Source organism: Tauraco erythrolophus, chromosome 6, assembly GCF_009769465.1.
Source record: "Tauraco erythrolophus isolate bTauEry1 chromosome 6, bTauEry1.pri, whole genome shotgun sequence".
Taxonomy (NCBI): Eukaryota; Metazoa; Chordata; class Aves; order Musophagiformes; family Musophagidae; genus Tauraco; species Tauraco erythrolophus.
This window is the reverse complement of record NC_141470.1, coordinates 16,733,155-16,745,460: the sequence shown is the minus strand read 5'-3', so window position 1 is coordinate 16,745,460 and position 12,306 is coordinate 16,733,155. Positions and strand designations below refer to the sequence as shown.

The window sequence follows — 12,306 nt, the reverse complement described above, 5'->3', positions numbered from 1 at the left end:
TTGTTAACAAGGCACAGACACTCTCACATTCAGCTTTCCCAGCTCCTCTCATTTCTGGTTGGACTTTCCATCAAAGATGCTTTTGCTGTAGGCCTTCCTCAGCCTCAGGAGTTGTCACCTTTATCTTTGTCACCTTCAAATCACGTATCACTCTATACAGAAGTTTCAGAGGAGAGATGGAAATGTCAGTGGTTAGGCACTTTCTGGAGAAATGGGTTTCAGTCTCAGGTGGGAATAGAGTTCACGTGGCGTATAAATGACTGCTATGTAAAAGGGATGCACCATGCCCTCATGTCTAAAGAGCTACGTATTTATTCATGCCCAAAAGGATGGCTTAGTCCAGGAGGGAACTTGAATCCAGAACATCCTAGTTAAGGAATAGGCCTCCCACATGGCATACTGCAAACACCTTTGCTAAGCATCTCACTTTGTGAGCTCTATGCTCAAAGCTCTACCGTGGACACGGCAGAATTCCTGAGGTGCCTCAAAAATATCTGGGAGGCCTGAGCGTGAAGCCATATTGCTGTCCCTGTGTGCAGCCCACCGTAGCCAGAGCAGATCAGCGTAGGGTCAGGGCTTCAAATGCCACAAATACGACTGAATAATCAGATCTTTGCATAATGTTCTGTGTGGCACATAATACACATGAAATAATAAAGTCAGGAGAACTCCCAGGTTCTGCAAATACTAAAATATTTCTCAGCATTCTTATTTACTTTGTAGTACAAGAAAAACAGTTTCCTTTTTTCTTCCTCCTGGGCATGTAACCCTAGATACACCTTACGACATGAAGAGCACTAGCAGCTCACATCTTTTTAACTAAATGAGTATGATATCTCATAATTTTTTAAGTTCAGCAAGGGGTCTGGCTCCCTGTCCATGTCATTTAGCAAGACGTAACACTTGTAGATGTGTCCAGAAAGAGCCATACTCGTAAATCAGCTGACAGCAAAGTAATCAGTCCAGAGACCCAGGTTAAATATCTGTTTGTACCTCAAACCCACATGATGAAATTCAAACAAAAGCTGTTAAAAACAAGGGGGGGGGGGGCGGTGGGGAGGAAAAAAAAACCCTTTCCTTTCCTGTCACATGATAAATTAGATCCTAATGTTTATCCAGGCTCAGCGAAACAGCAACCTCTTCCTGCCCTGCCAGCAAGTTTTGCACGGCAAGGCGTTGGGGTCCGGCCGTGCGGAGGTGCCTTCCCTGCCGGCAGTGGGGACGGGACAAACACCTGCTGCCACCTGCTCGCTGCGAGGAAGAGCCGCTCAGCAGAATTCAAAGGAGCAAAGTGCTCCTCCGTTCACTTCGCAGCAGCGTGGGGTGGCATCCGCTGCTTTCTCTGCCCACGGAGCGCTTCACGGTTCATTTGGACTGAAATTTCCTTTGCGAGCCTCAAAGCCACCCTACGCTTGCACAACACCTCCGCTGAAAATAGTCCAACATCACCGATGCTTTTTTTTTCCTTTCTGTGTCAAGCCCATGGTACCTTATTTGCTCCTTGTCCTTTATAGATGACTGAATGACTTATCAGCAAAATGCATTTTGAACACATTTCAGGCATTTCATACCAAAATGAATAGATAAAAGAACAGGATTTTTGCCAACAGCACTGATTATTCTTTTGTCAGTAGATAAACATGACCTGAACTATTCTGTTACTGTCAAAAACTTCTCCAGAGGTTGCTAGACAGAAGAGACTCTTTGCCTGAGGGAGAAGGAACGAGAGGGGAAGAGGCTGGAAGGTGGCCTATGGAGAAGAGGATGGAGGTAATTAATGGTTATGCCCGTATATAAAGATAAGTGCACTCGTAGATGTGTCGGCCCTTCGGCAATAGAAGCCATGACTTCTAGAAACCATGCCTTGACACAGTTCTTCTTTACATCAACACATTATTTATATAATATGGGTCTACATGGAGTTCTGTTGGATTTAGGCAGGTGTAAATCAGATCAGAACTGGCTGCTCTAAAGTTTCACAGGGTTTTGAGCTGGACTTACTGCATCAGATAGGAAGAAAAGTCTCCACAAAACACGCAAGAAACTGAGGAGATGCAGAAAGCTCTTAAGAGACCAGATGAACTTACACTATTTATTTTAATGGGAATCATACCTATGTTGCGACCAGAAATATTTTCCAAATTCAGCTGCTATTGCTGCAACCAAAAAACACGTATGCCCACTCAAGCACAAACTCACTGAACTCGAAAAGGTTTTCAGCTTAGTTTCAGCTTCAGTTGTGCAATTCACAGTTCAGACTTATTGCTGCTGTTCTCTTTTTTGTATGAATTTACAACAGCAGAAATCCCCTTGAGCTAAAAAGAATTTCTAAAGCAAAGTACCGTTTATTTCAATCTGGAGTGAAATATACTCCTAATGTCTAATGCGAATGTAGTCTACACTAAGTGAACGTACTGATTTCAGCACTTCTCCAAATAGTTTTTTTTGAACTATAATGAAAGATACCTACCTAAAAGGTCATTTAGTTATAAGTTCAGGGCAATAGGGTTGTGTGTTATTTAGCGATGCATTTTTCTTTTAAAAAAGAGTACTTTTAGGAAAGGTCGGATTCATGTGACATAGTTGTGAATAATATTGGAAGAAGAAACTGTCTGGAGTCAAGAATTCAGAACCAGCTGTGATAATGCAGCTCCTGACTAACTAGAACAGGTTTGGATACATTCCACCTGGCTGACCACCTACATCATGAACCCATTTACCCTTGGTTGCCTCTGTAACCAGTGGAGCGAGAGAGCCACTCCATGGGAGTGATTCAGATCTTTGGTGTGGTCCATGAATCACCCGCTGAAGATGTTTGTCTCTTCTCATTGACTACAGAGGGAGCCTAGGGCAGCTGGACTCCTGCCGTGGGAGCCACAGTTAAATGTCTAAACCAGCATGAGATGAATCTGGGCTGGGATGCTGGATACATGCGAGAAACAGCACAGCTTACTTGTAGGAAAGCAAGTAAAAAGAGTGTGAAGGTCCATAGAAATAAGCAGTGCTGTTGTTGGCTTCGATGCTTTGGATTTAGCAGCCCAAGGTTTGCCCATCATGTTAGTTTTAACTGGTCTGGAATTAAATTACTGTATTTGCAAGACTGGAGCCTAGAGCTTCAGAGCAATCTCTCAGGATATGTAAAAAATCAATTACCAAGAAAAAAAGAATTCTGTTATTTTTATTCCAAAACACCTTGTATACGCAGGCACTGATCCCAAAGTGAGCTTTATAGATGTTTAGCCTTTCACCTGTTTATTTCACAAGACCTCAAGAGAAAATGGGAGTTGGTTTCTATGCGGATCATTTAAAAATTGAGGCTTCAGCTTTTGGAATGTTTTGAGAACTGTTAAGATAAAAAAAGGAAAAAGATTGTATTCTTTTAATAATAAACGCCATGAGCGTTATAAATAGTCTGACTAGAGTAAAAAGGATTTGCTCGTGAAGTGACACTTCTGTTCCTGTAAATCAGCATTTGAAGGAAAAAAAATATTTCTTTTCACTTACTCTGCTATGCAAGGGCTCCTACTCTTTCAAGTGGCTGTGGAGTAGGCACTAAGCAAACCGACCATGATTTCTATGTACTCAAGATCCTCTATTATTAGTCCTTCATACTGCAGTAAAGTAGATAGAAGTATTAAAAAAAAAAAAAAAAGAGATCTCGTATAGCACTTAAACCTATTTTCAATCCTTAACTGACCAGATTTCAAGTGATAACATACCTTTCATTACATGCACATTGCCTGCATGAAGCTGTATGCAGCAATCACTATCTTCATTATTCAGATGCATGCTGAATTGAAATATTAACCTGTGTGTGTGAAGATAATAATGTTGGCAAGGCATTAGTCCCAAATCGTACCTGTGTAAACAAGGCAAAACGATTTTTCTATGCAACTAGCTTCAGCTTATAGGCAAATGAAAGTGTAAATAACGCTTCAGTGAATCACTGGTTTATGTACACAAGTTAAAGGTTTGGTTTCACCATTTTAGAACTCCCCACTGTCTTCACAGTATTTACTAAAAATACTCATTTGCTAAAATGAATTGGCTGAGATGGTGATTGAAAACCAACATGGCCTCAAAATGAAGTCATAAAGAAAACCACAATAGAGAAAAATTCTAAAAACTATGGAAACTTGCGATGGCAGCAACGTGTTTTGCCAAAAAACATCCCCGGTTTGAAGGTGAACCTAAAGCTTAGATGAAATTATCTGCCAACAGGTATGATGTATTAAACCGCCATCAAAGAAAGTTCATATTATTTTAATGTTGTGGTTAATAGTGATTTCCCAATATTATTTTGCTGTTCTTGTTAATAGCAATTCTGCCTAGGCAACCAAGTAATTTTAAACTAAATTTCACCTTCAGCATTTTGAGAAGAAGGTTACTAGGTCACGATCTGACATGGAAAATAAGTATAGGTATAAGCCATATAAAAGTAAACATTCAGCTCAGACCACCTACTAGTAGCCTTAAGCAGCAGAGTGACATTTAAAAGCAATCAGAGTCAGAAGAGAACCTTCAGGGAAAACAGACAATACTTTAGAAAAAGCAGCTCTACTTTTGCCAGAGGAAAAAAACAAGACTTTTGGGAACAGTGCTCAAGTCAACTTGAAACAAATATTAAGAAAAATAATGGAAATATAGTAAGCGGTTCTTCTCTTTTGCAAAATTATTATAGTGTCTTATGCAAATTCCTTCCCTGCTTGCTTCTGTGTTGGCGTCCTTACCCTTCAGTGGTATACTTGCATGATAAAGCGTATTCTAGTCTGATGTTAACTAAAAAATACATGAAAGACAGCACATGCCTCTCTCTATATAAGCCAAGAGAGCTGCAAGTGGTCTCATCCTTAGCTTTTGAAGAAATGCCATGACTTTGAGCAAAATTCCCCTGCAAATCCATAGACTCAGACTGTGCAGCATGCAACCCGGGCGAGAGTGGAGCAGGGAGGAGGACCCGCAGTGTCTCGCAGAGAGGGCAGGATGCCTGCAGCATCCTCTGTAATGTCAACAGGAGTGGTAGCTGCCTCTGCACCGCCCCGCTTACACGGGTTATCCCTACCACTGGGTTCGCATTTCCCTTCAAAAAAAGGCAATTTACATGCAAGTGTGGCACTTCAGGACACGGTTTAGTGGTGGACTTGGAATGCTACGTTAATGGTTGGACTTGATGATCTTAAAGGTCTTTTCCAACCTAAACGATTCTGTGATTCAGGGTTCCTGTCTGAAATTATAATTTTAGTGCTGCTAAGATATCCTGGCATTGAGATGTATGTGTTAAGGATTCCTGTCAAAGCATCTTTTTTAACAATGAATAAAAACACAATGAGGCTTCGTGCCCCTTCGTGGCTTGCCATCAGCAGCGTGTCTGTTACCAGCCTGGTCAAATTTACCTTTCCTACACAGGAATTTCCTCTGTAAAACCTATGGTCAGGGAGCACACGAAGGATTTAAAAACTGAGGAATGCCTTCTGCAGCCCTTGGAATTAAAAGTTTAGGGAATCCAGTGCAATCAGTTAGTCAGATCAGTCCACATAGTCAGAGAGTCTAAATACCACTAATTCTTCTCTCAACTGTAAAGGCAGTGTACTTCAGTAAAATCTCCTCCATCAACGTTACTAATCATCATTTACGGTACTTATGTCTTCCAGAGAGAATACCTAATTTTTCTGACTTCAATAGCAATTTGTCAGTTATACAACTGAAGCTCAACTGAAGTGGCCAATTTCTGCATCCCCCTTATTTGAAAAAAAAATAAAATCTGTTGTTACAAACAGAGCAAGATATATGCAGCTTCAGATAGCTACTACTGAGCAGAACTTACATTGGAAACTGAAGCTAATGCTGCCATAGGTAATTACATTAACCCCCTGTTTGGTATTGGCATAACATGACTTTCTGTCTGTCCCAAAGACATAAAGCCAAGTCCTAGATAAGCCTTGGCTTTGTGCATACAGTGGTACCCACACCACAGCGATGTGTGTAGAAACTCACAGCCAAGCAGCATCCTGTGGAGACGGCAACGGGTGATAGCAAGGATAACAGTGAAAACGGGCTCCTGCCACGCACCCCCTCAGTATGGACATTTATGAGAACGAACGCACACGTATTGCCTGCTCTAAATGGAGTCAGACTTCATAGAAAGCAGGTTGTGCTTCTTGACTGATCCCTGTGGGTCACACTTCTGAGTTCAAGCATCTTACAGAAGTGTGTTTATCTTCACCTGAGGTTTGATTCAACATGTCCTCAGCTACCATCAGGGTCTTCATCTTGGACTCAGCTACCAACAAAAGATTTGTCCCTATGTTGGGCCAGATAATACTCTTAGTGACTCGAGGGGGTTTTTTTGCCTTTTCTGTTTGCCCTGAATGCCGCATTCCTTTATATGGAGGTATTTACATAGCTTTTGTCAAATTACAATTAATTAATGCTGGCAGTTATTAAATAAAAAGCTATTATAATCTAGCTGCTGAAAGTAGGACTATATCAAAAACACAGCACTATACCAGCTACTAGGAAGAAAATTAACTCTATCCCAGCCGAAATCAGGACACATGTACAGCTTGCAAGAGAGAAAACGAAAAAAAAATATGAAAGGTAGTCCTCTCCCTGCTCTTGATTAAGAAATCATTCTTTCTAGAAAGGTGGACAAAAGCTGGAAAAGCCTCGTCATTGTCTTAAGTTAATCCTTAAACGAAGTGAGAATAACAAAAAAAAAAAAGTTTAGGAAATGGCTGAAAGCCACATATAAGATCTTAAAGGGAATAACTCCTAACAGAAAAAACAGCAGACCTGACATTGTTCATCTGTGCCATAACACACAGGGCAAATGATTTATTTCAAAGGTAAATTCCTCATTCTCCTGAACATAGTTCATATGAAAGACCCTTTGACCATACCATCTGTTTGCATTGTAATTCACATTTAAAAGAGTCAACACAAATATCGACCCACAAACACGTTCTAGCTTAGGTCTGTAAGTTAAGCTGCCACAATACACCTCAGCTTTTGCACAAAGAGCTAGAATAATATTGGTCACTCTTTCCTTTTGTGTGTTACGTACAATCAATCAAACTGTACTCCAGATACAGCTCAGATCCTCTCACAAACCCCAATAAACTTAGAACTTCCCTTTGTCCCTTAAACAATTTTAAATGACAATGCCTAAAACTTCCAGGAATCGTTAACATTTCTTCATATAGAAACGTGAAATATTAAATCTAGCCAAGGTGAGATTAATTTGGCAGTTTCAGACTAGTGAACTGTTGCCCTTCCCACAAAAGCCGTCGAGGAACTTTGCACTAACAACTCGTTCTTTGCACTTTTTAGCTGTGAAGCCAAAGACTCAAATGGCAGGGACTCATCTCTCTTCTCCCATGATAATTTAGGAGCACCATGAAAATGCATGCAGAACAAGAAGGAAGGATCCTTCCATTCACTTTGGTCAGCTATATCGTTCCTAAACTGCACTGTGCCTGTTAAATCACTTCTTTGATGTCTACAGCTGCTGCCTGCAAGAGCAGAAGTAACAGGGAAGAGAACAGAGGGTTAATATCAGCATCACAGATTTCATATTGACCCAAAATATTAGATTGAAGGAAAATGCTGAAAATTGTAGTAACCGCTGACTGCTCTGACGTATACTAGGAATTAAGCCAACTCTTGTGTTTAAATCTGCGAGATTAAAACAATGGCTTAAGATCACTTTTGCTCTGCCTGATCTTGAAGATGCAGCATCTGGCCCTGAATTTGTATTTAATATTTAGTGTTGGCCCAGAAATACAACACAGTTGTTTCTAGCAAAAACAGAGCTGCTCCTGGAGATTGTCATAGGGATATATTTCTTTACAGAGACAGTATATATCTTGTAAGTGACAGATGTAAGTTTGAGAAGCAGTATTGAGAAATAGCCCTGTCAGGAAAGTCTTGTTTTCCAGATTATATCAAATAACATTACTTAAGTGTGTGTGTGTGTATATGCATACGTGTACACACGCTATATACACACATAGAGAGAGATATGTGTACATAAACAAACACACACAAGCATATCAGGATTTGGGAGGCACATCATTTTCTTGTCCAACACTTTCTTTCTCTCCCATAATAAACTGTATCGTTTCCCTTCACCAAAATAACATGGCACGAGTTTGATTCCAATATATCTTTAAGCGATGTACAAAACGGTAATGTTCCTTGCATAAATATTAGCATTATTAGCATTTACCTGCTACACGTTCATGGATATTCAGCTAATAACGGGAATATTCAGTATAAGTGATACAATGAAAATAAGTTCTGCAGTACCAGACTTTTGCTGTAAACAGAATCATCACATTTTATGCCAGCCAAAATCTACAGAGACAATTTAAAGTTTTAGGTACCAAATCCAGCGATGTTTTGCTGAATTGTTTTTTTTTATCACACATTCTGCAGAGAGGTCAGGATGTCCAGCAGTCGCAATGGGGAAGGTTCTTGACTCCCAGTTTTAAGCGCTCATAGAGATAGCATCTCTTACCTGTCTCAGTATGCACCCAAAACGCTGCAGAAAAGCCTGCATTTATGGATACCAGTTAGTTCTTAGCAAGGCCTGTGAGTGCAGAAAGGCAGGCATTTTCACCTCTTAGGGTTTAGTTTGGTTGCATGATTAGAGGCTTTTTTATCTGCCTTTAATAGTGCCACCTTTGTGGTACCAAAATACACATGACCGAAAGAGGCTGGTAGCAGTCTTCAACCAGCAGCTCCTCTCTGCATGGAAAACCAGGAGGCTGTCACCACTGCTGTAACATTTGACACGATAACATTTCAAAAACAGGATGTTCCCTGACCTGTTTACTGCAGCAATTCCATCCGTGCCTATTTTTCCCTTGCTGAGGTTGTCTTATCCTATGTGAATACATGAAAAATTGTGTATGTATTCCCTGTCTGAATAACTAGGGATGATTCAAGAAATGTCAAAGTCCTCTTCAAACCACCAAGAACACCAGTGTTTGTCTTCCTTCAGGCTTGTGTGATAATTATTCAACATTTAATGATGGGTGGGGGGGGTGTGAATTTGCAGGAGGGAGATAAGGGATGAAAGTAACCTTTCAAAGGAGAAAATGGGACAAGCCTATGATATCATTTAAATAAAAAAAAAAAGGTGATCTAATTTCTCCATAATTCTTTCTCTAATTCCTCTGAATTAGCCTGTGGGAACTTCTCAGACCTTGTGAAACAAATTGAGCTCCCCACAACTCAGACCTGAGCAACAGGCACCAGACTTTGCTGGTGAGGCCTCTTCTGCCAGAAGACATGGCACAACCCTATTTGAGTCATCAATTTTTAAGTCATCCTTAAAAAATGCAGTTCCACCTAAATGCAAGTATTCCTAACAATAATACTCTAAAACCAGTAAGAATACTAACCCGGGAAATGCATATACAATGGCATTACATTAGGTGTGAAAGCAAACTCAGGATTTTCAAAGGTCTTGATTGATATTAAAATTGGTTAAGTCCTCCAGCTGTTTTTGCAGTGGTATCTACTTCAAGGCTGTTGGTCTAGACACTTCTGCAAACCTTAATTCACAGAGGTAAAGACAGGTGAAATCTCTTTGGCTTTCAAGTTGCAAAGTGATCTGGTCCTCTCACACTACTTGGTAGCTTATCTGGTAGAAATAATTACCAGAGAATCAGGAATTTCTAGGACTGAGGATTTCTCACTCTGACGAGGATTCCCACATCTGTTCCCTCTTTAAGCAACATGAGGAGAAAGGAGGAGATATTCCTAGGGAGAAAATCATGATCGGACTATCCTATGCCATGCTCCAGCTGCTTTTAGTTACCCAAAGAGGCTGTGAGGAGCACAAGACATCAGTTACATATGCAGAAGAGCTCAAGGACTGCTTGGGATCTTGGCTAGGCACCGAAGAGGCTTGGACACCTTCCTTCCCCAGCACTTTATTCGTGTACTGAACACAGGATGGAACACGAGGGTCCCATCCACAGAGTTACTCTTGCATTCAAGATCCACAGATCATGGGGGTCTCTTGCTCACATTAAGGTACTTACATGAAATACAAGGTTTAAATTCCTACACACTCATTTGGTCTCATGACTAAAAGTTCGAAGTGAGTCAGGGCTGGAGCGCTGGTAACTATGAAGTTTCAGGAAATGAAAGGAAAAAATACTGCACGGAGTGAAGTGCCTTATACATACAGTCATCAGATATACCATAACATTTACTATCCCTTAAAATTCACAGACCAGATGTGGAATTTGACATTTCAATTTAAAGAATCACATGTACCGTATGGACACATGACATTCTTTAGCATCAGTGCTATTTTTTTGTAAAAATCAGGATACATTTTCCAGGAAATTTTATGAGCAGGTCCACGGTGAATAACTTACCCTGGTGGTATATACCAGAGCTGCAAGCAGCCATTAGCTAGAAATGTACACTTTGTTGGTTTTAGCTCTAATTAGCTTAAATTCACCTGCATATACATTAGCTGCTTCATGCACAAACATGCAGTTAAACATACAAGTTTGAAATTTTATTGTTCAAGCTGGATACAGACGTGGAAGCGCCATGTGCTAAACTGGTGGTTAGAAAAATGTTGGAAGTCAATTTCTTACTGTGAAGCCCTGTGCTCTCATGTGCCCTGTCTCAATGGAGCAGTGGAACCAAAAGGAGAGAATTCAGTCAAGAAATCTCATTTTACATTCCTGAACTCAGAGCTTGGATTTTTGACATGGTCACTGACCGGAGACTGCAGCAAATCTCACAATTAGTAACAGCTTCCAAACATTGTTCAGCTGGCTGGGATAGCAGAGGGTAGCGTGCTGCAGCTGCATGCCCAATGTACTGCCGTGCACGGCGGTTGCCATGGGAATAATGGCTTTGGGGGTAATTCAGGCTATCCAGGGTTTCCCACATTAGGGACTTTATTGCTGGGAAACTGGGACTAACTTTTGCTCACATTGAGCATAACGTAAAGAAAAAAAAATATAGGATATGAATCCCAGAAACCATGGGCCCAGACCTGCCAGGTGCTGCACCCTTTGAATTCACGTTTTCTCTGCAATTTTTTTTTTTTTTCAAAATTCGGCAATATGCCTAGAAGCGACAGGAAGCACCTCTCAGGGAGATCACTGGCAGGGAAAAAAAGATAAGCATTTAGCTTGATCATTCACATATTGACAGTAATGACAAGAAAAGTTTTGCAGCTTAATCTTAATTCCAAACCTTTCTCGAGGTTTATGTGCTCACTGTCTATAAAATCTGGTACCAGGTTTGCATACAAAAATCACTTACCAACTTTTGTACAGAAACACAGTCTTCGTACATCCCGTTGGACAAACCTTTGCCACAGGTAGTGCGTACACTTGCAGAACAGCTGTTAAAACCCTTTTAAAAGTTAGACCACAATAAGAAACGCTCGCTGATTAAATTCTGCAAATTATTTCCTAAAGTTAACATTCCTGTTGGGATCAATAGGAATAACGGAATTAGGAAATGGAAAAGAAAACATTCTAAAAATTGTGAGCATTTTTAATTGCAAGATTACTACTTTACATAGTAAAGTTCTATAAAACCACGCTCACCAGTAAATAAAATGGCTACCACAGAAAATCCCAGTTGGATGTTTTTACGCCTCTGATGACAATGGTCCAACTTTGTCTGTGTTACTTCGCACAGCTCAAGAGCCTGAGCTTGAACACTATGCAGTAAATAAAAATGCCAGTTTGGTAACTTTTTGAAGCATTAGCCAAACAAAGTTGACATTAAGCTGCTTTCCTTAGCAAGGGTACTTACTACATTGTACCGGAGATGTAATCCTCAAAACCTCTTCTATGATGTTATTTTTTACACACCAATCTCTTCAGAGGCTTAGAGAACACATACAAACCCCTTAACTTTGCTGCAATAGCTGGTTACTTTGAAAACTGTCTTAAGGACTGTGACCTGCCAGAAACAGAGCATTACCCTTTTCTTCGAGAAACTAAACCCCAAGCTGAAAAAAAGGAAAGCTACGTTACCATCCACACACAAACAACTGTACACATGGCGTACTTGGAAAACGATGAAAAAGTTTTTGACTTCCAAAATTGATCAAATCACAGGAATTACTGAGTTGAAACTCAATCTGTATTACCAATTTAAGATATTTTAATAAGGTACATTACATCATATTTTACAAGAACAAACCTGCGTTACTTTATTTTCAGTCTAAGAAATGAATGTCTAATACTCTCAAGAACGCAACGGTAGCAGAAATAGTTCTGTGGATGAAATTTATGTCTATTTAATCATTAAGAG

At 40.2% G+C, this 12,306-nt stretch overlaps 1 protein-coding gene across 1 annotated transcript in view; it reads right to left on the bottom strand.

The window, feature by feature from the left end:
• Positions 1 to 11,351, bottom strand: part of PPFIA1 (PPFI scaffold protein A1) — a 72,093-nt gene extending 60,742 nt beyond the window's left edge. The window contains exon 1 of the mRNA XM_086613915.1: positions 11,302 to 11,351. Coding sequence (XP_086470041.1) covers positions 11,302 to 11,334 — 33 coding nt within the window. The 5' untranslated portion in view covers positions 11,335 to 11,351. The remainder of the gene's footprint in view (positions 1 to 11,301) is intronic.
• Positions 11,352 to 12,306: the final 955 nt, after the last annotated feature.